Genomic DNA, 23,696 nt, shown 5'->3' with positions numbered 1-23,696 from the left:
TGGCACACAGGGCTTCAGTCCTGCCTCTTCGGCTGATCTGCTGCGCCTCTGCTTTCTGAGCAATAAGTGGGGTTCACATCCCTGCCTGAGGGATGTCTGTCAAGAGCCTGGCACTTGAGGGCCAGTAAATGATGGCCGTGCTAGTTTTCCCAATAATGGAAACTCCAATGGGAACCTCGCATCAGACACCTGGGTTCAGTGTTGCTGTGGTGTTGCTCTCTGGGCCTCAGTTTCCCCGTCTGTAAATGGGACCTTACCTGTGAGCGCTGAGTGACACATGGTAGTTTTGTCCTTCACCCCCCCACCCCTCCCTCTGAGCCACAGAGCTGCCGTTCAGCCTTTATTGACAAAAGACAATTATTCAACACTACTCTCTCAGAGTCTTGGTGTCACCTGAACGCGGGACAGATGTCACCTGAAACATCTTAACTTGTTGGGGGTCACATCGCACAAAGCTGCTGAGCGGTCCTGCTCAGACGGGCAGCACCAGGCTGTGTCTAAAGATGATGGCTGCTTGGCAGAAAGTTCCAGAACTAGGTAGCAAGTACTTAGATGGTCCTTTGAGACAAGCCTCAACCTTGAGCCCTCCAGGTGGCTGGCTGATGAAAATTCTGACCATTGGGTTTGGGAACGTCCAGACGCAGGAGCCAAACATCGAGTCGGTCAAGAGAGGACAGTGGTCCAGGCCACCACTGCAGTTTCTCGGCATCGACTGGGCCGGAAGATCCCGAGCTACCTTCTCTTTTCCCAGACCCGGGCTCCTGTCCCTTCTCCAACCCACTGTCTGCAGAATCCGCCACTTGCAAAATCAGTAATTGGTAACGAGAGGAAAAAAAAAACAAAACACATAAAAACGTCCACAGGGCAATGAGTAGGCAACAAGTGCCAATAAATTACTCCACATTACAGCTTTGTCAGCGCCCCCTCGCCGCGTGGGGCAAGCTTTACATAGTTCTGTTTGCTTTATTTCCATCGGGAGTGTCTTAAGTTCCAGAACCAATGGCCCCCTCTGTTCTTCCCATCCCCATCCTGATCTGCCCTTCGAGAAGCCCCGAGCCCCGAGCGATGGAGGGCACCTCTCCTCCTGGGTGCACGTGGGAAGTAATCGGAACCACAACCGAGCGGTTAGAAACGTCTCTGGTCTCTGATTTAGAAAAAGAAGATGTTCCATAGTATCCAAAGTGCTTTTTGTTCTAAAAAGCAGCCCAAGGCTGCAAAGGGCTTAATTGCCAGTTGGAGTCATGGTGGCCTGGAGAAATTTAGCAGTTTGGGTTGCCAGATGCAGGGAGGGGCCGGGACTCTCATTCCAGAGGCCACGGGCCGGGTTCGAACAGATGGTGTGGAGGGGCTCCAATAAATATAAATAAATGTACACGGGGGGGGGGGGCGCCCAGAGCCCTCAAGGTGCGGTGATCTGTCATGTGCCACGGACTGCGGGAGGAGCGGGCCCGGACAGTGGGGGGCGGGCACCCATCTCGGAGTTCAGCCCCGGCCAGGCCAAGGGAAGCCGGCCGCTCTGTCAGTTCTGCTCCCGGCCTCGGGGCCTGTGGATGTTCAGTCCCAGAAGGAGAAATCCGAGGGCCTCCCCGCTGGAGCGTTTTCACGGTGCACCAGTGCGTCCCATCTCAGGGGGCTGAGGGTCATTTCAGGAGCCCGGCGGGGACGCAGGCCGGAGAAATCTCGTTCTCAGGTGTCCCTCTCTGGGAGGAACATTGGGGTCGGGGGAAAAAGCTGGCATGCCTGTCCACTCTCCTCTGTCCTCTGACTTGGGGAGGCCCCAAAAGGCCTCCTGCAGAGAGGTGTGAGAGGGCCAGGGGCGCGAGCAGGGTGTGAGAGGCCTCGCTTCCAGGTACACCAGGCCCCGGGAGCTCTCTGCCGGGCCCAGGGGCTGGGGGGGCAGGTGAGGCCGTCACCTCAAAGCAGGGCTATGGGCTTGTTCCCCGGGGCGCCCAGGTACTGGGAGGAGGGGTTGGTGGCTGACGCGGCCACGCTGTCTGGGGTCGAGTACGCGGCATAGAGGCCCGTCACCTGCAAGTCTGGGAAGGACTGGTCGCTGCCGCCGGAGATGGGGGTCAGGCCCGAGGCCCCCAGCTCGCAGCCAAGGGGCGAGTCTCCGAAGGCCCCCAGGGTGTCCAGGCTGAAGCCCCCATCCTTCATCTCCTCCCAGAGGTTCCCTTTCAAACACAAAGGCATTTGGGTGAGCTGGCTTCGTGACCAACAGACCCAAGTTCGAGTCCTGTCTTAGGGAAGAGGCAAAGACCATTGCGGGTTCACAGTCAGAGATTGCGGGGGGCATGGAGAGGCCAAGTTCCAGCCCCAGCCCTCCCCTTCCCACTGGGCACCCCGGGGAATGTCGCTTCTCTCCCAGGGCCTCAGGCTCCTCGGGATGAAATGGGGACGATCCGAGACCCTCCCCACCTCCTCCGGAGGCTTCAACCGGGGGGATGTGTGGAAAGCACGGACTCTCCCTCAGGGCTCCCATCATGGCCCAGGCAGGGGACAAAACAATGATGTCCCTACACAGTAATCCAGGGGGACAGGCAGGGAGGGCCGAATAGACCCGCCTCACAGCTGTAACTCACACGCCTGCTAACCAGTCCATTCCCTCTCTAGACACGGAACCCCCGGAGGGCAGGGAGGAGCTCCCGGCCCCTGCCTGGCACACAGTAGGTGCGCCCGAGTCCTGAACGGACCAATCACGAGGCACTTCCCTTGTCCGTACATTCACTTATTCAGCTCCTATGTGTCAAGCACGACCGAGTGGCAGGCAGTAGGTCAGAGTGTGACCTGGCCTGACGTTGGCACACGCATGTTGAAGCGGTTATGGAATAAAAGCTGGGGGTTGGATGGACCCGGGTTGAAGTCCTGGCTCTGCCACTTACTAGCCGGGTGACCTCGGGCCAGTGACTTCACTTCTCTGTCTCATCTCCCCAGCAGCAGAACAGGGACAGGAAATGGCAGTGGACTCCCAGGCCTCCCAGTACCGTTGCAGGGTGGGAGGGGGTGATGGCTATGAAGTGCTTGGCATGAGGTCTGGTATACAGTAAGCACCATTAAGCGCTTGCTGGAATTCACCATCATGAGGCGTTTGGGAAGTACTTGTCCAAGGAATGAACTGAGGGGTAAACGCCGACAGACCTCCTCTCCCTTACCCTCCCCCACCTTTCTGGCCCTCTAGCTCCCCTCACCCCCACCATCCCCTTCTATCCCTCCCCACCCCCGTTCCCCCAGCCTCACCCTGCAGAGCGAAGTCCATGATGCTGGGGTCCAGGGCGTCCACCTCAGTGTTCATGTCGGTGCTGATGTTGATGAAGTCCACAGGGGCCCTTCCCAGGGCAGGGTGGGGCAGGGGGCTGGGGCTCAGCTCTGGCAGGGCTTGCAGGGGCGGCGTCTGGGCCGGGGCGGGAGAGTCTGGGGCCAGATGTGCCTGGGGCTGGACCTGGTGGTGCAAGGGGACCGACTGCAAGGACAGGGTCATCAGGGGCTGGGGTGGGAGCTGGGAGACAGCCAGGCAGCCATGAGCCATGGCCACCGTGGCGGCGTGAGTCAGCACAGCGCTCTCGGGGTTGCCGGGCCGCCTGCAGCTTTCCGGTCGGTCCGAGATCAGCTTGTCCAGCTCCTCTGCAGGCAAGGGAGAGGTCCCTCAGAAGTCACCCTGCAGTTCCCAGGCCCCAGTGTCACCATGCATGTAACACTAGCCATCAATCCCCTTGGATTCTCTGAACCTCGGTCTTTTCATCTGTGAGAGGGCACCATACACTCTGCACAGTGTTGTTGGGGAAAGTAATGAAATCACAGATTGCACAGGGTATCTGAGGAATGAGGGAGCCTCCTGTGGTAGCAGTAGCTCCTCTCTTGGGGACAGTGCCTTAGCCCTAGGATGTCCCTTGAAGCTAACGGCCCTGCAGGAGGAGGAGGAAAGGCAGACACGACAAGTCCCACGGTGTCGGGACAAAATGAATGAACACACAAGGTGTCCTAGCCACTCCCTGCTACTAAGGAGACATTGAGAAGTGTTACTATGGGTAAAGATCCTCCTGGATGCTCTTGGCGAGAAACGAGACAAAGGACTGCTCTGAAATGATTTTTGGTTATTGGTTTCCGTCTCCTTGAATGTAACACCAATTTGAGACTGGACCACTAGGGTCCCAGGACCTATTTTTTTTTTATTTTTATTTTTTAAAGATTTTTATTTATTTATTAGAGAGAGACAGACAGCCAGCAAGAGAGGGAACACAAGCAGAGGAAGAAGCAGGCTCCCAGCAGAGGAACCTGATGTGGGGCTCGATCCCAGAACGCCAGGATCATGCCCTGAGCCGAAGGCAGACGCTTAACGACTGCGCCACCCAGGTGCCCCTGACACCCATTTTAGAAAAGAGGACACTTAGGGGCCCCTGGGTGGTTCAGTTGGTTAAACATCTGCCTTCGGCTCAGGGCATGATCCCGGGGTCCTGGGATCGAGCCCCACATTGGGCTCCCTGTCTCACTGAGGGCCTATGGGATGGCGCCATGGTCCCCGAGCCGGATGTGGGGCTCGATCCCAGGACGCTGGGATCATGACCTGAGCCGAAGGCAGACACTTAACGATGGAGCCACCCAGGCGCCCCAGCCCTGGAAACGTTTAAATGAGATTCCCACCAATCATATATGAAGGCGCCTATTTCTCCACATCCTAGCCCACACTGGGTGTTATTGTTTTATTATTTTATTGTTTTGAAACTCGGTGCCAAGGCGGTAGGCACGGTAAGAAAGCGATGTCCTCCCATGGTTGTTGAGTTCGGCATTTCTCTGGGAGAAACTAGGGGCAGGCCCCTGACCAGGCCCCTCCGCAGACCAGCCCCAGGGGAGGCATATTTCCCTGGAGGAAAGGAGGAAGGCCCACCAGGGGCCCGTGGCAGAGCGGGGCCGGGAGGGCGGGGACATGTGGCGCGGGTGGCGGTGGGGGTGTCTAGGCTCACCGGGGTTGGCCATGCTCCGGCGGATGGCGGCGAGGTCCTTCCTCTTCCACTTGTACATCTCCTCCTCCATCTTGTCGATGCGGGCCAGGTTCAGGGCCCACAGGCAGCCCTTGCGCGAGGAGCCGCTGGTCTTGTTCTCCACCTTCTCGAAGCATTTGTTCAGGGACAGGTTGTGTCGTACTGAGTTCTTCCAGCCGTCGGGAGCCGTCTGTGGGGACAGAAGGACATGCAGGAGACCCCCCTCAGAGACCTCCCCGTAAGCTCTTCTTCTCCAGGGGCATCTCAGACGCAGGCCTCAAGGGGCAGGGCATGACCATAGCGGGCGAAGTGACAGTCCGATGCCCAGCCTTGTGCTGGGAAGACAAGAGAGACTGGTGGGGACTGGAGGGGCCGTGCCCTCTTAAAGGGCCAGCCTCATGTCAGCTCCAGCTAACAGTTACTACGTGAGAACAGGCCCAGGGATGCCGAATGTCCCTCTTTCTCTCCTCTTCAGGAAGCGAGCAAGAGAGAGGATGCTACCACGCGGGTAACTGGTCAAGTGTATTCAAAGCCAATCGTGTTTCGATGCTCCCACTTGATTGTTAGGTAACCAGATACTACCGTGCGCCGCACACGCTACCCCCGGCCGCCCGCACACGCACCCACCACTGCCTGCATTCTTTCTGCTAAGGACGCTGTCCAAGTCGGGGACCCTGCAGCTTGGTACCCTCTGACCACCTGCTCATTTTTCTTTGATACCAACAAAAATAACGTTACCGATGTCCAACCACGCGCCAGGAGCCGCCAAGGCCCTTCACACACCGAGTCCTCACTCACCTGGCCAGCTGGGTATCATGCTCCCATCTCACGCATGAGCAAACCGAGGCTCGGAGAGGCAACTGCTCTCGCCACGTCTGTGTTCTGCATCAGTATGTTTTAGGGAGTCTGTGTGGAGCCACGAGTCTGGCCCCGCCACCCTTGGCCCCCCCACCCCCAGGATGCCTGGTGAACTCCTTCTCTGGGCAGAGCCCAGCTCAAATGCCCCCCCTCCTTCTGGACGTCTTTGCCCGTGTGTGTGTGAATGCACAGGTCCAGGGGTCTATGGACGTCACCAGGGACCTAAGACGGTGACCCAGTTTGGCCTGGGGCCAGTCCCAGGTCGTGGCCGTGTGTGGGAGAGGCCGGAGCAGCTCTAGCACCCCTACCCCGGGCTGGGGCCCCTCACCTTGAAGTAGGGGAAGTGCTCCTTCATGAAGCTGTAGATTTCGCTCACGGGCAAGCTGCCCGTCTTGCTGTTCTTCAAGGCCATGGCGATCAGACAGCTGGAGGTGAAGGGTGGGGCAGGCCCGGTGTAAAGGCATCTCAGGCTGATAGCCCAAGGCCCCCTCTGCCAGGAAGTCTGCCCTGCTTGACCCCACCAGTTCCAACCCTTACATACTCAAACAGTGTTAGTTCTGATACCTTGTCATAGCCCTACCTCTTGCCCACCCCCTGCCCTTCTCCTTGACCCTGAGCTCAGACAGTGGTACCAATTTGAGGAAACTCTTTTCCTCTCTTTATCCCTTCCCCATAGTTAATGTCTGTGGGCCTTCGGACTTTAACTAGGCTGCTTACCGCCACCCCCCAAATCTCGTGAGGTACACAAGGTTATTATGTTGATGACTTTTTACATCAGAGGGAACTGAGGCTCAGAGAGGCCATCAGGCTCAGGGTCTGGAGTGGGTTTCCCACCCTGAGAGCTGACTGAGCCCATGACAGTCCTTCCTAGAGCATGTCCCACCTGGGGGCTCCCCACTCCCCAAAATCTCCCCCCTTGCAAGTCTGAGCTGTCCTAAAGGCAGCCGTCGCCTCTCTCCTCCCCGAGCCCCCCGGCCCTGGCCTGCCCTGGACCTCACCTGTATGAGTAGATGGGCTTGGGGTAATGTTTGGGATGAAGTTCCTGAGATGAGTAGATGGCCGTGCGGGGCTGGGGGTAGGGAGTCCGTGCTCCGAATGGGGAGCTGTACAGGCCCACGGGAGGGCACTTCCCACAGGGACAGAAAGAAGGTGAGAGAGAGCATAAGCCACTCACAGGAACCCCACCCCACCCCAGCCTCGCTTTTTAGGAGATGCTGTTTAGCAAGATGTGAAGTCCACGGCCCCAGGAGATGATCCTGTCTCTGTTCCCTGCAGGGGTTTTAGGGAACCCCATGAATGACTCCATGACACGGGCATGGGGAATGCTATCTCCGTGTTGCCGGGGAGTAAACTGAGGCTCAGCGAGGTCCCCGGCCAGCCCAATGCAGGAATGCGAGTCTCTGAGTCCAGGGCACCCCCGCAAGCCCCCGTTACCTGCTGGGTGCCTGGGGGGAGCGGTAACTGTGTTTGGGAGGTGGGGGAGTACAGCTGCGACGCGTCCTGCAGGGCGGAGGAGGGCTGGCCCCCCACAGGGATCTGGTTCATCTGCAGGGGCCACAACAGGAGACAGAGGTCAGGGTGAGAGTGGGGCACCCCAGCCCTGGAAGACCCCCGCTCGAGCTCCCCGGCCCATGCAGTGGTGCTTACGCTAGCTCCGTGACTGGCTATGGGGCCCAGGCCTAGCATGCCTGGGGGGGCCATGCCAGCCGTGCCGTGGAGCAGGGCCCCAGGGGTGGCTCCCACGTGCAGGTCAGCCGCACTGGCCAAGGCACCTGCAAAGGGAAGCACAGAGATGCTGCTGGGCTGGAGGAACGGGGTCTGCAGCGGCTCAGTCCCTGGATGGCTCTGGAGGACAGAGCCTGCCCCCACCCTTGGGACCAGGTGCACAGCACGTGCTTGGCAAATCACTGCCCTGGCGTGTGGTGCTGAACCGTGGGTTCCTACCAGCTGTGTGACCTTGGGCCAGCCTCAGTTTCCCCATCTGTACAGTAGACCTACGGAGATCCCCTGCGTATGAAGTTGCTGTGGGGGTTTAAATGAGGTAACGTCTGTAAAATCCTTATCACATTGCGAGCTACGTGACAACATCTTGATAAATATGAATCAATAACAAATGATGACGTCATTACTATCTTGGTTCTCGTCCATCATGAAGCTAAAACATCAATTCACTATTCATTTCTCGCCCTCAGAATCATGCCTGGGTTTCCCAGTGCCACTAGGCTTAGCTCTGAATGCCTTTGTGCCTCCTCTCCCCTCGGGCAAGCCCTGCTTCTCTGCCCAGGATGGGCTCAGCATCAGTGGACGTACTCACACCTGCATGCCAGCCCCCCAGGCCCAGGCCCGGGACAGACATTGCTAATCTATCACAGATCCTCGCTGAACCATTTTGCTTTGGGGCTGCCTTCTAGATTAAACAGGGTTGACCTGCAAGATAATCCTGCCCTGGGGCCACCTCTTCCAGGAAGCCTTTGGGGGGGGGGGTGGTCCCTCGGCTCTCTTCTGAGTCCTGGCTGCCACCTGGGCTCATCCGTGGTGCCTTTGGTCTGTCTGCCTTGCCCTCTCTTGGACCAGACCCCCAGCTCCCCGAGAACTAGGACCACGTCTTATACGACTCAGGGCTCCAAACACCTGGCACAGAGACAGGAGCGCAGGAGGGGTGCGGCCGCACAGTGGAGAAGGGAGGGGCTTCCTTCTTTCACGCCTCCTATCTGTCCGTGACCTAGGACACCTACCATGTGTCCAAGGTACTTTCGCCATTGAATCTTTGCAACACCCCAGAGGGCATCTCTGCTACCCTTTCGTTGCAGATAAGGGACTAGGTCCGAGGGGAAAGTACTCGCCCAAGGCCATAGAGTTGGAGGCTCTAGATCAGCATTTGACAAATGATGGCCAGCAAGCCAATTCCAGCCTGTGGCGTGTTTTTTTAAATAAAGTTTTATTGGTACATGGCTACACCCATTCATTTACATTGTCTGGGGCTGGGCTGGCACTACAGGGACATGCTGAACACTTCCAACAGAGACTGTATGGCCTACGGAGTCTAAATGTTTACCACGTGGCCCTTTACAGAAAGAGGGCACCGACCCCAGCTCTAGATGTTTTGGCCAGGAACAATTTGTTCAACGAAACAAACACCCCTAGGCCCCAATTTTTCAACTATTGATCCTTTTAATGTAGTGTGATGATTGTTTTCAACACTTTCTGTGTCTCTCAATATTTAGTCTACTTGCCATGACTGCAACTGGCTGTCATTTATTGAGCACCTACTGTGTGCCAGGACCGACGGCACTTTGCACGTATCATCTCTCTGAAGATCAGGGTTCCGCAGACTTCTTCAGGAAAGGGCCAGAGAGCGAACATCTGAGGCTCTGCCGGCCATAGGGTTTCTGTCTTTGGGTTTTTTTACAACCCTCGAAAAATGTAAAACCATTCTTCACGCCAGGGCGATACAAAAAACAGGCTGCAGGTTCCTGGCTGCGTTTGGCCCGCGGGCCAAGTTTGCCAACTGCTTTGCTCACAGTGTAGCAGGGAAGGGGCACGGCTGCCTTTATTCTTCTCTGAAACCTTAGCTCACACACAGCCTGGCCCACGGTGGTGAGCAAATGAATGAACCACATCCCTCTGAGAAGGGTATAATCAGTCACATCTTACAGATGCAGAAACAGGCCCAGAGAGAGAGAGACCCGGCCACAGTCACCCAGCTGGTGGGGGGCAGTGCTGGGCGTCGCCCCTCCCCTGCACCACCCTCGCCCCCCCCCCCCCCAGCCCCTGCAGCTACCTGGGTGTGGGTGCGGTGCACTGGGGCCACCCAGGTCCACGCGGCCACTCGCCATCTGCTGCAGCCGTGGCACGTCCACCGCTGTGAGCCACGACAACGACTGTAGGTCCCCGGGAAGGTCATCATCACTGCTGGTGGCCAGGAGCCTGCAGGGAGGGGCAGGAGCTCGGGCAGGGCGGGGAGCTCAGGCCGGCTCCTCGGGGGGCTCCTGGGGGGGCTCCCCCACCCCTGGAATCACCCCCTAGCCCCTCACCTCCCCAAGCTGCCCTCATCTGCCCATCCGCTGGGCTAGGCCTGGTCCCGGGATCCCCCCCTTTGGCGGCCAGATCGCACATCCTCAAATCAGTCCTTCGTTTGCTGCCTCTGACCTTAGCCCCTACCTACCCCCAGAATAATAAACACTACTGTTTGTTGAGCACTTACTATGCGCCGGGTGTCCTATCAAGTCCTTCACAGGGAGTCAGCCATTTAACATCCCTGGTCACCCCATGAGGCAAATGGTAGTCATAGTAGTAGTATACCCATTTTACAGATGGGGAAACCAAGGTGCAGGGCTCAGTGCTCAACAGGCACAGTCCTTTTCAGTCCTGTTCAATCCCTGCAGCAGCCCTGAGAGGTAGGATACGCCCATATGCCCCTCTTACATTCGGGGAAACTGAGGCTCAGAGCACTGAGTCACTTGCCCAAAGCCACACGTAACAGGAAGCGGTGGGGCCGGGACGCAGGCAGCAGAGCCCGAAGCCCGAGCTCCTCCCCATGCCCCCAGGCAGCCCCTGGAGACCCCCTGTAGGACCCACGCCCACCACCCCTCAGCAGACTTGTGAACAAAACCATCACTGTCCTCAGAAAGAGGAAGGCTACCCATTGAGGATGGCAGGCAGGCACCCTGCTGTGGGGTAAGCAGGCCTCCCCAGCCCCCCTAAAGTCATGCTTGTCACACGGCTCCAAGGGCATGGGCTGCATGGCAGCATCTCGTCCACGGGGTAAGGTGGCCGCAAACTGGCCCGGAGCCCACACCAGACCCACCATGCCCCCCCACCCCCCCGCAGGCCAGGGCCTTTCTGCTGTGTGGCCCAGAGGCCCACAGTCCACATTCTGAGCTCCACGGTTTAAGAATAAGTGTCTCGGGGCTTCCTAGAAAGGGGGAGAGAGAAAGCAGTGCAGCCTTTGGCTTTGTCACGCGTGGGACAGGGGACCCACCGTGGGGCATCCGCCTCGGCCACCCCTGGGCCACCCCAACTAGTGCTCTCCCCGCCGTCTTGCTGTCCCTCTCCGTCTCTCTCCCCCCTCCCCCCCCCTCGCCCGCGCTCTCTTCCCTTCTGTTTTAGGGCCACAATTAGCGTTGCCATGGCCACAACTGCTCCTTGGTGCGGGGCCTGGGCCCTCAGCCCACCAAGCTGGCATCAGGTGACCGTCGGGCTGCCCCAGCGATTGGCTGCCTTGTAGGAAAACAGGGCCTGGAAACGATTTGAAAACCCGGCAGGCCATGTCAGCAGCAGCAGTTGGCCTGGCTGCTGTCCCCCGGCGGCCCATTGTGCAACAAACGACTGTTGCCCCCATGGCACGTGGCCCCCATTGTCCTGGGGTCTCCATGCCATTGTTGTCGTGCCCCCCCCCCCACCCCCAGCTGCCCCTCCTGCAGCCTGCTCGTAACTCATCTGGGGAGTGACAGCCACGGCCCAGGCCTGGGCGATGCCATCTGTCCCCTTCGGGCCCGTGGAGACCATGGGGTGTGACCGAGGGGCAGGGCCTGGTGTGCCGCCCCCTGTATGGGGGTGTCTGGCCTGTCCCCACCCACCCCACGACTGGCCGACCCTCAGAGTCTGGTGGTGCGAACCCTGCTCCTGCTCCGTTACCTGCTGTAGCTCCCCACTGCCCCCGCCGCTCTGTCTGGCGCTGGGGCAGCAGGGAGGAGTGGAGGTGAGCCGCTGCTGGCAGGTTTCGGAAGCCAGGGCCCCACCAAAGCCCCCTGAATGGTGGTGGGGGGCTCGTAAACAGACTGGGTTCCTGGGTGCAAGCAGCTTCTCTGATGGCTGGTGACTCTAACAGATTGTCCCCAGAGTGGTTAAGAGCTTGGGCTCTGGCTTCTAATTCTAGTCTCCACTTAACCTGTGTGCCAGGGCCACTGACTTGACCTCTCTGAGCCTCAATTTTTCATCTGTAAAATAGGGTTAATAACACTTCCTCTTTCCTTGGTGTCGTGGGGATTCAGCGGGTGATCGCATGTAAAGCCCTTGGAACGGCCTGCCGTTAATATTCATAGCCATGTTAATGTTAATATTAGCCAGGTCTCGAGAGCAGTGGGCGTCCATGGAAGCTTTGGGCTGTGGTCTCACACCCCCTCACCCCCGCCTATAAGAAGCACAAGGAGCCTACTGCCACCACCCAGTGTCTCTTCCACCCATCCCACCCCGGAACACCCAAACACGGTCCCACCGCCATGCCTTAGCAATTCCCCCCATGAGGAGTGCCCCCCTTTTGCTTCCTCCCTCCCCTCAAAAATAGCGCCCATCCCTGGAGGCTCACTGCAAATTGTCTTCTGGCCTCTTACTGCCAAAGTGCCTTCAGACCTCATTGGACCCCATCCCTCATTTGACCCGTGGGGAAACTGAGGTTAGAAGGGAAACAGTTTGCTTCCAACTCGTAGTCAGAAAAAGAGCGGGGCTGGGGCTCCTGGCTGCCCGTGTGAGCTCATTCCAGCCCAGGAATGGCTTCTGGTCCAGGAAGTCTTTTGTCACCCTGACCCCAGGCGCAGGGAGCCCTCTGCATCCTGGCTGCTCCCTACACCTTACCAGGGCCAGTGAGCTCGCACGGCTGTCTCTCTGCCCCCTACCCCTCCTGTTGGATCCCTGAGGGCTGGGAGCCCTGTATCATCCTGTGTCCCTGCACACAGTGGTGCTACTTAAATGCCTGCTCGGCTGGTTGAAATAAGCTGACCCCAGGCCACCAACCCAAAGAATGGTGTGACGACGGCTGTCACATCCAGAACTTTTAGCACTCACAGAGCCAGCTTCTGCCTCCCTGAGTCCTTGCAACAGCCCCCGGACAGGGACAGGGGGCAGGCAGGCAGCCCCACTTTACGGATGGGGAAGCTAAGGCCAGACAGGACTCAAACCCAGGTCTGTCTGCTCCAGTCTGAGGCTGTTCCTGTGAACACGCAGAGAATTAGATGGCCCCAGGGGGGCAATGCTCCCCCTCCATCATCCTGGGGCTTTCAAGTGGGGCTGTGTATACCGGCATCGCCCAGGACCTGGTTCGAAGGCAGAGTTCAAGACCCAGCCCAGAGCCTGGGATCCTGCCCTTGAGCTGTGGGGCCAGGAAGCTGTATTTTAGCACCTCCCATCATGCTCCAGGGCGGGAGGACCGCTCCAAGGTGATGTAACAGGGCCTTGGGCACCGTGCAAGCTGGGCCTCAGTTTATAAAACGGGAATGATAAGGGCATCTCCTCTAAAGTGAAGGTCAAGGGCATAATGCTAGCTCATTAGCATCAGATCAGATGAAACATCGAGTTTCCTGCTGAAAAATCAGGTTTAACTGTTAGTTCAGGGGTCCCAAAGGTGGTCCTTGACAGTGTATCCTTCTCAAACCAACTGGGGGAATTTGTCACCAGCAGGGGGTCCTCATTCGCAAGTGGAGAGCTTTGGGGGCAAAATGAAAATGAAAAGACCTACCTGGCACCCCAGAGTCCCCTTCTGAATTCAGTAGTTCCCCAACAGCTCCCACCCCACACAGGGACACAGCCATCTTTTCCTTATTAGAAAACACACACACACACCCCTGGGGGGTGTCGTCACCCCATTCATGGATAGGAGAGGTGAGGCCAAGCCAGGAGAATTTACCCCAGGCCAATGTGCCAGTGGCCTCAGGTACCTGCCCCAGCACCTTTCCCTGGGCCTCAGTTTCCCCACCTGGAACACCATGGGGTTGAGCCCCTTCCCTGTCGGTGGGACTGCCACTGGGACAGACACACAGCCTGCAGGGCCGCTCGGCGTGGGGGACCGCAGAGGAAGTGGGGGGGATGCGGGAGGATGTGGTTAGACCATGCTTAGGGGCAAGGTGGTGCCCCCGGGAGATCCACGTCAGAGGAATAGTCTATCACCAGCATAATTATCTGCCAACATTTCCCAAGTGCCTGCAACGTGCTGATCATTCTACATGTCTCATCTGTGCGCCCTTGTGAGTTTGCTCATCAGAAGTCCCAAGCCCTCTGCAGGGCCACACTCGGAGCCCATCCCAGCTAGGGAATGGGAGTCCTGCCTGCCCTCCCCCCCCCCCCCCCGCCATTGCTTTCTCTGGGACATTTCCACGTAGTGGTGACAAGTGTCGGCTCTGGGGTCAGCCAGGCCTGGGTTTGAATCCCACCTGGCTACTTAGTAGTTCTGAGACTGGTCTGCAGCGTTCTGCCTCTCTGGGCCTCAGTTTGCTCGTCTGTACGATGGGTGCTAATGCCTGTCTCCATTCTCACAGGGTGTTTGTTGTAAGGACGGATGAGATGGGGGGGGCCCGGCCCATCTGCACGCATTGCATCGCAGCGGTTAACATGATCATAAACATCTTCTAAAGAGCATGTGCTCAGCACAGAGTGGGCTCCATGGCTAGAGCCCCCAGCAGAGTGCCCGACAGTCAGGAAGCATCTGCTCCGTTCCATAAATACTTCCGGAACTCCCACTTGCCAGGCTGGGTGGCAAGCACACAAAAGTGCCTCTGTCCAGGGAGATAACTTTCTAAGTGACCTGGGAATGCAAAGGACAGAGGATCTGTGCCCTAGCATGCCTACCTTCCTGCCAGCCCTCTTCGGTCTGTACCTCCCTTAACTCTCTCAAGCCTGTGGGATGGCTCCTCAGCAAACCCATTTCACGGATGGGATAGCTGAGGCTCAGAGAGGGGAAGGGCTACCCCTCAGCCACACAGCATGTAAGCAAAAGGGCTGGGGCTTAAGCCACCCGCCCCAGAGCCTCTTTACTTGGTCTCTCTGCCAGTTTTGTCGAAATACATCCAGCTGTGGGCAGGAAGGGTTGTCCTCGTTGTCCTCACCTAGCACGGATCTGCTAGATGCCTCCGTAGGGATGGGGCCGCTGCTCAGGGGATGCTGTGGTGACCCTGGGCAAAGCGAGACACCACTGGAGTCCATGGCTGCCATTCTAGCTTGATCAGGGGACCCACCTGACCATGCTAATTAGCAACGTCCTTAATTAATCTGCCCTGTCACTGGAGGGATGGAAGCTGAGCCAGGAGGGTGGGGCGCTGCAGGGGTGAGCCCGGGGACACCTGGATGCCAGTCCTGGCTCTACTCCTAACAGAGGTCCTTGTGCAGGTAACTCAATGCCTGTGAGTCTCCGCTTCCTCGTGTGCAGAATAGAGGGGGAAACAGGGCCTGCCTCTTGGTGCAGGGTAAACCTCAGGAAGGGTGTGGAACAGCGTTTGGCTCAAGGGCGAGACAACTACTTGTGGAATGGATGGGTTTAACACTTAGCAGTCACAGTGACCTTTCGAAAGAGATGTTAGAACTTGGCCCTGTCCTTAAAACCCGTTAGGGGAGCAAGGGTCCAGCTCCTCACCATGGTCTGGCCCTAGCCGCCTGCCACCCCTCCCTTTATGCCCTCATCTCCTCTGCTCTAGCAAACCTGTCTATCCTTGAGTTCCTCAAACATTCTAAGTTCTCTTTGCACACGCTGTTCCCTCTGCCCGGAATGCTGTTCCATGCACTCATTTGCTACTGGCTCCTCCTCATGCTTCTGGTCTCAGCCTTAATCTTCCCTCCTCTGAGAGATTCTCCCTGGCTACCCACATCCCTGCTGGTCCTTCCTGTGTCTGTGTCTGCAGAACACTCAGCGTTTTTCAAGGAGGTATTCATTTATGTATGTTTCCAGTCTTTCTACGCTAAGAGGGCAAAGGACTGGGAGGCCCTGTATTTTGTTCAGCACCCCGCCCAGGGCCTGGCACCCTGTGGGTATTTCTTACATCTTTGCTGGAATAAGAGAAGGTGGAAGGATACCCCAGCACAGCCCAGCCCGGCCCAGCCCAGCCCAACTATAACGTAATTTGCATTGCCCAATCTCTGTCCATTTCTTGCCTGGCTTAACCACACCCCCACCAGGAAGCCCTCCCAGACCAGTCCAGCATCTCCCGGTGTTTCCATTCCCTAGACTGGTTAGAGCTATTAATGTCTACTTAGCATAGACACCAGAGATCACCCATTGATTTTACTCAGGCATTGCCTACCCCCGGCTTCCAGACACTAAACTCCTAGAGGTCAGGGATGACTTTGTCTTATACCTGATTACAGACCCAGAGTGACCAGCACCGCTTTCACGCTTTGCCAAATGTTTGTCCACCCAAGGTGAGCTGGACCCCTGCGGCCACTGCCTGTTGCTGATATAAAGGTAAAACTCCATGGAGCACTTGCTAAGGAGCTTAGCGGGACTTGCAGGGGGCTCCCTGTATTTGTGGATGGATACAGTTTCTCCGGAGATATTTGGTTTATAGAGCTTAAGTCCAGAGCCCGCATTGAACTCTATTCATTTATGAGCTCGATACAGTCGATACAGTAATCGTGCCGTGGAAGGAAACATCCCTTGGCGGCTCAAATCCCATCTCAACCCCTTTGTAGCTATGCGACCTTGCGCAAATTGCTTCACCTCTCCGCAATTCTAAAATGGAATTTTCCCATCTCTAAAACGGAATCATTATCATAACAATTTCCACCACGGAGGGCAGCTGCGAGGATCAGATCAGATAAGGTGTAAGAGAGGGCCCGGCACAGGCCATGTTCCTTCTTTTCCCTGCTCTGGCCTTACATGGTCACCAAGAGGGGTTCCCACAGCAAATACTGTCTTTGGGACGCAGATCAGCACCCCAGCAGAGCAGAGGGCACAGGCTCACATCCAGCCCTGGGACATCACTTCTGCTCTCATTACACCATAGAGGTTTTACCTGCCTCCTGAAATTGTGGTTAGTAGGAAATTGTCACATTACCATAAACTGTTCCTGTTCCCAATCCAGCCTTTACACAAAAGGGATTAAGCATTTCATGGCGGTGTTTATTTAGCTAACATAGCTTTTGTAATAGCTTTTGTAACCGTTTACAGGAAAAAGAAAACCAAATGAAGTTTAGCAAGCTTGGGAATTCCCAACAGGGCCAAGAGTGAGCGAAGTATGAAATGATTTGATTAGGAGCCCGGACAAGAGAATCTTTCCTTTCTGGAACTTGGCTGGGACTTGGTGGGGGGGGTGGAGGGGGGGGTTCGTGCATGCGTGTGCACGTGTTTCTTGGGGTGGAACCCAAGACCCCAAAGGAAGGCTGGACCCCCAAGAAGACTGGCTCCCCAGAAAGGCTACCGCTCTTTTCCTTGCCTGCAAGGTAGCCCGAGGAGCTCCTGGCCACCCGGAGGGAGAAGGGGTGTATGGATGTTGGGACTGTCAGGGCCCCGGACAGATGGAGCTCCCAGCCTCCCCCTTGCAAGGAGGTCACAACCGATGGGCAGAGCCACACTGATATGGGGGGTGAAACCATCCACACACGCGGCTCAGCGGGGGGCTCGAGAGGAAAAGCAGGGCGCGTCTCCACACCCCGGTCCACACAGCAGGATTTTGTCATCACTTGAGCATAAACCTCCCTACATTTTCATGGACGTGTTATTTCTCCCGTGATATTGAGCCAGCCGGCCATCTACCCAATGAATATTTATTAAGTATCCATCCTGGGCCCGGCATTGTGGTTCAGAGAGGAGAAAACCACTGTTCAAAGAGAGGAAGGGTTTTGCCCTCATCTTAGAGGAGGGACATGGCTCTGGGAGAAGGTGAGGGTCCAAGGAGCCAGGAGTCTGCCTTCTTTCTCTGGGCCTCAGTTGCCCAATCTGCAAAAGGAGGTGGCTGGACCTGACCTCTAGGATAGGTTCCCAAAGTTGGGGCAGGTGGTCGAGACCTGCTGTTCTGCTCCTTCCTGAACGTATGCCTTGTGGCAGGTCAGGACTCCGGGCCTCAGTCTCCTTGTCTGTGAATTGGGATAACGCCAGCACCTAATTTCACGGTTGTTACTGTGGAGGTCAAGCAGGATGGTGCTCTTCCTAAAGGGTTTCGTGGGTTTCCGGCACACAGTAGGTGCTTAGTAACTCATTATTCTGCAGAACCTCGATGAGCGGACTTCCCTCCCAGCCCTGAGCCAAAGGGAAACTGGCTAACTCGCATCCACTATGAACTGTTGCTGTTGTCCGCAGGGTGAGGGCTGCCCCTGGCCCTGGCCCCAGGCCCCAGCGTCGCAGGCGCAGAGGCTGCTGCCAATTTGCTGTCTAGCCCCAGCCACTGACTCCCCGACAGCTCTCCCGGGGAGGGCAGGGCAGCCTCCAGCTGCTGTCCCCCGCCCCTGCCCCCTCCCTCCCTGCACACAGCCATTGAAATCTAACGGCCAAAGGCGGCCCTTGGGGATGGAAGGCTTAGTGGGGGGCTGCATGGGGGCTGGAACCAGGCTGGACTAGCAGCCTGAGTGATCCTTGGAGCCATTCCCTGGAGATGTGAGAGACGGAATGAGAAGCCCATAAACTTCTCCTAGGCTATTATTCAGGGAGAAAAATGGGAGTGGTTGGAAGGGGCTGGGGAGGCATTGCATGATCACCAAAGCTCCCCTCCACGAGAAAGCACTCTACCCCAGGCCTGGCTGAACCCCTTTTCCAGATCAAGGTGCCGGATCCTCCCAATAACCTGTGAACTGGGTTCTCTCGTTGCTCCATTTCACAGGTGAAGAAAGTGAGGCACAGAGAGGGACCGCGACTTGTCCAGGGTCACACAGCTGCGACGTGGTAGAGCAACTTATTCTGTTCTAGCCCTTGTGGGGCATGGGGGGGGGGTCACGATACCCTCTGGGTGGGACAGCCTCCGGTTCAAGTGCCACTTTACCCATAACTAGCTGTGTCATCCTGTAAAGCCAGTTAATCAGGTCAAGCCTTGGTTTCCTCATCCACGAACCAGGCACAGGAACCCTACGCTCACGGGGATGGTTGTGGCACAAATAGCGGAGGCTTAAGAAACCGCCAGCTGCAACTCCTCTTATCACTACTCTGCCTTCCGGGCATGCTAGCTATGGAACCCAAGAGAGCCCCGGATCCACGCAAACAGAAAAGGCAGGATACCCAGGCAACTTTGGATCCGGTGCCGATGCCAGACTGCTTCTCCTGGCTCCACTGCCCACCCCGCCCCCAGCTGGTCAGGGAACTGGGTAGGCATTGACTGTCCCCCCCACCTGCCACCGGTAAGCCACCTGCCTCCCCTGCCCTCTTTCTGGATGGGAATGGCTTGCTCAGTGCCCCAGTTTGTAAGCTGGGCTGGCCGAGACACAGGAGACCAAGACCCCAAGGCTTGGAGCTGGTGGGAGCCCCTGCTGGGCAGCACCTGGGAGAAGGTGAGGGTCCAAGGAATGACCCCCACACTGAAGGCCCTCCATAGACCCCATCTCTCGTGGAAAGCTGGACTCAGTTGATGGAACTAAGTAGTAAGGACAACAGCAGCTCCTGGTTCGTTGTCTCTTGCTCTATAAAACTTAGTCCTTCCCGGCAGCCACAGGAGGGATGTGCCCTAATCGTGCTCATTTGAAAGACGAGGAAACGCGAGCAAGGCACGGGACTTGTCCAAAGCTGGAGTTTGAACTTGCACACCCATCCGACACCAGAGCAGCCGCCGTTCTCACCCCGATTCCCTGACTCCGGTGCTTTTATGGGGCGCTTTAGGCAACAATAAGACTATGGTTCTGAGCTCTTCCAGCCGGCCCAGGGGAAGCACTGGCTCCCCTCCATCCCCCCTCCCGCCCCCGCCCCACCTTCAAGCTGGGAAGACAAAGGGAGATCCACCCCCATACGTGGATTGCCTCCTGGATGCCAGACATTTTCATAGATATTGCACTTGAAACCGGTGAGAGGTAGCTTTTATGATCCCGGCCGCGCAAACAAGTGAAGTCTCAGAAGTAACATTGCGGGTGTCGTGCGGCGGCCAAGTGGCTGAGTTGGAAATTGTCTAATCTTTCTAAGAACTCCATGCAGTGGGTACTATCCCTATGCCCGTTTCATGCAGGAGGATACTCAAGACCGCTCCACACGGCAGAGGAGCTGGGATCGTAACTGATTTCACAGCCCAAGCTCCTAGCACCCTTCGGCTGCCCCCACTCCACCTGCCATTATTCAAACCCATGAGGGGCTGGAAGGAAGCCCGGAGGTCCGTGGTTGTATGATCTTGGTTAAAGATTTCATTTCACTGCTCCCAGCCTTGGGTCTTCACCTGCACAGTGGAGGCTCATCAGAGCAGCCTCCCAAGCTGGGCATACAGTAGGTGCTCAAGCTGCTGCATGCCTGGCGCACCCCTGGGGTCCCAGATCTGCACACAGGAAGCTCTCAGCAAACAGCTGTTTGAATGTGCATCTTCATTTGGGTCTCGGGAGGCAGCCTCCAGGCCCACAGCCCTGAGGAAGCAACCTCCCTCTAATTGGGGGCAGCGGTCGGCCCCAGAAGGCACTGCTGGTGAGTTGCAGTGGCCCCCAGGAGGCCAGACAGCCCCTGGGTAAACAGGGCTGATCCGAGGTGACAGCCTGCTCTTCCCAGACCAGCCCCTGTCCTTCCTGTCCCCACTCCATAATCTGGGCTATGCCCCCTCAAGCCATGGACACGATGCTTGCCTGGACGGGTGGGGCACTGGAAACCAGGTCAGGCCTCCGGGGCTCAAGGGAGAGCGGCTGGGAGGAGACTCCAGAGCATGCCTTTTTCTCCCTCTCTTTGCTGTGTGACCTTGGACAAGCCCCTTCACCCTTCTTGGCTTCGGTCTCCCGGGTTGTAAAAGCAGGGGACTGGACTGGTTGACCCCCTAGGGGCCATTCTAGCTCTGAGGTTTGAAGACAAAAAGGTAAAGGACTCTCTTTACCCATTTGAATCTCGCTTCATCCTGTCTCAAGAAATAATTGATTTTGGCCTCAGACTCCACCCAATTTATTCCTCAAATACATGAGGCCCAGGAGAGACCTTAATCCAAGAGCATGATTTAACTGACAAGTGAACGAGGCCCGGAGAAGGCAAGGGACTTGCTGAAAATCATACAGCCTGGCTAAGATTTCAGGAGTTCCCACTCACAACTTTTCCAGCATCCAATGAGGATGGAAGCCAATTCCTCCCACCACCACAGCCCCCCACCAAATCTTTTGGGGGGCATTTCCTGGAGCCCTATTAGGGCCACTCTAGGGGAAGCAATAGCTTCTATTGTCATCTTTACATTCACCAGGATGCCCCGGCTCTCACCCAGGAGCAGACCTCTCTAGGAGGAGACAAAAGACTGGGCTTTTAGAGGTCCCATTGCCCCAGGCCACATGCCCAGACACCCTCAGAGAGGCCAACTTCGAAATTGAGATCTCCCTCTCTTGCAAAATCACAGAATTTAATGTAACGATAGTTCTTGGGCAGAAACCATAAACAGCACATTACACAATTTAAAAATATATCATGTGTTATTGCTGAAGCAACCCTCACCTGTACTCCTGCAGAGAGGGGTGGTGATTTTGCCCTGAGTTTCGAACAATTCCTGACATCATGGATGAGATGTCACTTTCTATCATCTCCTTGGGGAAAAGACAAGCAGAAAACAAAGCTCCCATCAGTGACGATGTGGACAGGGCAGAAACCCAGTTTTCCCACAATTCAGAAGGATGGAACTCAAGCATCTAGCGGAACACTTCAGAAAAAAAAAAAAATTCAGGTTCTTTCAAATTCGTGGGGGAAGGGCGGAGGAAGGCTCTAGAATCCAAATGTCAAGTCTTGGAAAATGTGGACTTGCAAAATAGGAATCAGAAAAAACGGATTCCCTTCCCAGCCTATTTTCAAGCGCAGTTCAGTTACAATCCCTTTGAAAATTAAAAAAAAAAAAAAAAAAAAAAGTTTGATGTGTCATGTATCTTTCTCTGGGGGAGCCAGAGTCCCACTTGCAAAGGGAATAATCCCCTCAGAGCTCCCTCCCTGGAAATGCCTACAGAAATGCCACATGCCCCGGCTGGAAAACCAGTCCCACCCCCACCCGCACCTCACCCCCTGCCACACACAAACACAGCCTAAACAAAACAAAACAAAACTTCCCTAAGTGTCTCAAACTCCAACCCTGAAACGAACACAGAAACCCACCAAAAGACTTTCATTTCCTCCCCAAAAGTCACTCAGGAATTCCCGGGAAGGAGAAAAGGGGAGCAGAGAGAGGTAGCCCCTACGGCCCCTGCACCCGGGTCTCCACCCTGGAAATGCAATGCAGGGCACTGCCCCGGAGGAGGGAGCAAAGCCGACCCTGCAAGGTGGTACCTGGAGCGGATCCTCGCCGGGCCGCCGCTGCAGGCGCTCCTGGGGCGGGCGGGGGTTTCCGAGGGGGGCTCCCTCGCGCTCGCCCCTCGCGTTCCGCAATTTGGCCGCCGTCGCGGCTCGAACCGTTTTTAAATTTCCCTCTCTGGAGCTGTCCAGCTCAGAGCATGCGCAGTAGCCGCGCAGGGGGCTTTTTCCCCAAGGGTCAGTTACAGGGCAGGGTCAAGGGGATTGCAGCGGGTGTTTCCCAGCAGCCGCGAGCCTTGCACGCCCCGAGCTCCGGGTGGGGTGGGGTGGGGCGGGGCGGGGCGCAGGGGTGGAGACACCCCTCCTCAAACTTTGCCCCAGTGGCAGCAACTGCATGCCCGGGAGCATGCGTTGAGGAGCAGTGGGAGGGTGATTTAGGCCAAAAGAATTAAGTTGCAAAAGGATGCCGGGTGCATTAAAACTTGCAATCCGTCATTTCCCCGGGCGGGACAGGAGGTGGATGGGCGGAGAGCTCTGCCGCGACCTCCCCTCTCCCCCTAAGCGGGGACCGGCCAGGAGGCCGAGTCCGGGCCCCAGGTAGACACGGATTCCGGCCACCTGTCCCTTTAAGAAAGTTGCGCCCGCGGGCTGGCGCGCGGCGGGCGGGGGCCGCGGGGCCGGGAGCGCTCGCGCTGGGCGCCTCCACCTGCCCGGGCCGCGGGGGGTGGGGGGCCGGGCCGCGCGGGGGGTGGGGGGGCCGGGTGGGGGGGCCCGGGTCAGCGCGCCGCGCGCCTCCCCGGCCCCCTGTCCCGCGTGGAGAGTGAGGCGGCCGGGAGCGCGCGCGGCGGGGCTGGGCGGCCCGGCCGGCGGCAGAGGTTTTCGGGCTCCGGGGCCGCGAGCAGAGCCCGCCGAGCCGTTGGGGGCCGCGGCCCGCCGGTGCGCCCGCGCTCCCGCCTTCCCCGCCGCCCGGCCCGCGCCGCCGGCCGCCCCGCCCCGCCTTGCGCCCGCCGCGGGAAAGGTGGCGCGGACCGCGGGCGGCGGGCGGGGACAAAGATCCCCGCAGCCCCCTTTAGGCGCTGGAGTTAGTTTGATCCCTTGAGAAAGTCTGCGTTTCCGGCGCCCTCGCTCTCCAGCCTCCGTTGAAATAATTTGCCATAGTAACGACAATCAATCATCATCGTCACGGTCACCCTCGATTTACTTCCTTATATATTTCTGACCCCCTCGCTTAGTCTTCACGGCAGCCCCTCGGGAGACAGGATGGTCCCCTTTTTGCCTCTGGCGAACCCGAAGCTCTGAGCGGTCACGAGTGGGCCTAGGGGACACGGCAAGTGGAAGAGTCGGGATTCGAACCCAGAGCGCTGGGACACCACGGCCCCTGCACCTGCTGGTGGGCAGCGGGCTCGGGCCCGAGGCAGGGCAGGCATCCAAGTGCTTCCTGCATTTCTTGTGACTGCCCTGGCGTTATGTATCCCGTGGCAGGGGAGCCGCGTCTCCACACCTGTGGTTGGGAAGCCTTTCCTAACCCGTGCATGCGTCCAGGAAGGAGCCAGGGCTCCCTAGGCTGGATGTACCTGGATTTCATTTCTCATTCAGGTGGGCTGTGACCTTGGCGCTGGTCCATGTCCTCCTGAATGGTTTTCTTTTAGCACCTGGGCGCCCTTATTGCTTTCTTCTCTGCCAGGAGTTAAATACACCAGCTTGCATTCTCTAGGGGGAAAAATGGAGTTTACAGATGTTAGTTAAGGTCACGGTCATGAAACTCTTTAAGTTTTCATTTCTCTCTGAGCTATATAGATTCA

The 23,696-nt window shown here is 57.3% G+C and overlaps 1 protein-coding gene across 1 annotated transcript; it reads right to left on the bottom strand.

The window, feature by feature from the left end:
- Positions 1-1,349: 1,349 nt before the first annotated feature.
- Positions 1,350-22,161, bottom strand: FOXN4 (forkhead box N4). Its single transcript, XM_026515074.4, has 10 exons — positions 21,931-22,161; positions 21,115-21,203; positions 9,616-9,761; positions 7,482-7,606; positions 7,269-7,379; positions 6,833-6,960; positions 6,163-6,259; positions 4,959-5,166; positions 3,238-3,621; positions 1,350-2,174 (listed from the first exon to the last, which is right to left on the bottom strand). Exons 2-10 carry the CDS (start codon positions 21,198-21,200, stop codon positions 1,915-1,917), a joined length of 1,545 nt encoding a protein of 514 aa, XP_026370859.3. The 5' UTR covers positions 21,201-21,203; positions 21,931-22,161; the 3' UTR covers positions 1,350-1,914.
- Between the last annotated feature and the right edge of the window lie 1,535 nt (positions 22,162-23,696).

The sequence above is a fragment of the Ursus arctos genome, unplaced genomic scaffold (genome assembly GCF_023065955.2).
Source record: "Ursus arctos isolate Adak ecotype North America unplaced genomic scaffold, UrsArc2.0 scaffold_34, whole genome shotgun sequence".
NCBI lineage: Eukaryota > Metazoa > Chordata > Mammalia > Carnivora > Ursidae > Ursus > Ursus arctos.
This window is presented reverse-complemented; position numbering and strand designations above follow the sequence as displayed.

What these genes read in the sequence shown, in the direction of transcription:
- FOXN4 (XM_026515074.4), bottom strand. Translation starts at nt 21,200, where the DNA reads ATGATAGAAAGTGACATCTCATCCATGATGTCAGGAATTGTTCGAAAC. An exon ending in AAGCCCATCTACTCATACAG is followed by an intron (nt 6,260 to 6,832) that starts GTGAGGTCCAGG and finishes CTTCACCTCCAG; the next exon opens with CTGTCTGATCGCCATGGCCT. An exon ending in AGCACTTCCCCTACTTCAAG is followed by an intron (nt 5,167 to 6,162) that starts GTGAGGGGCCCC and finishes CTGTCCCCACAG; the next exon opens with ACGGCTCCCGACGGCTGGAA.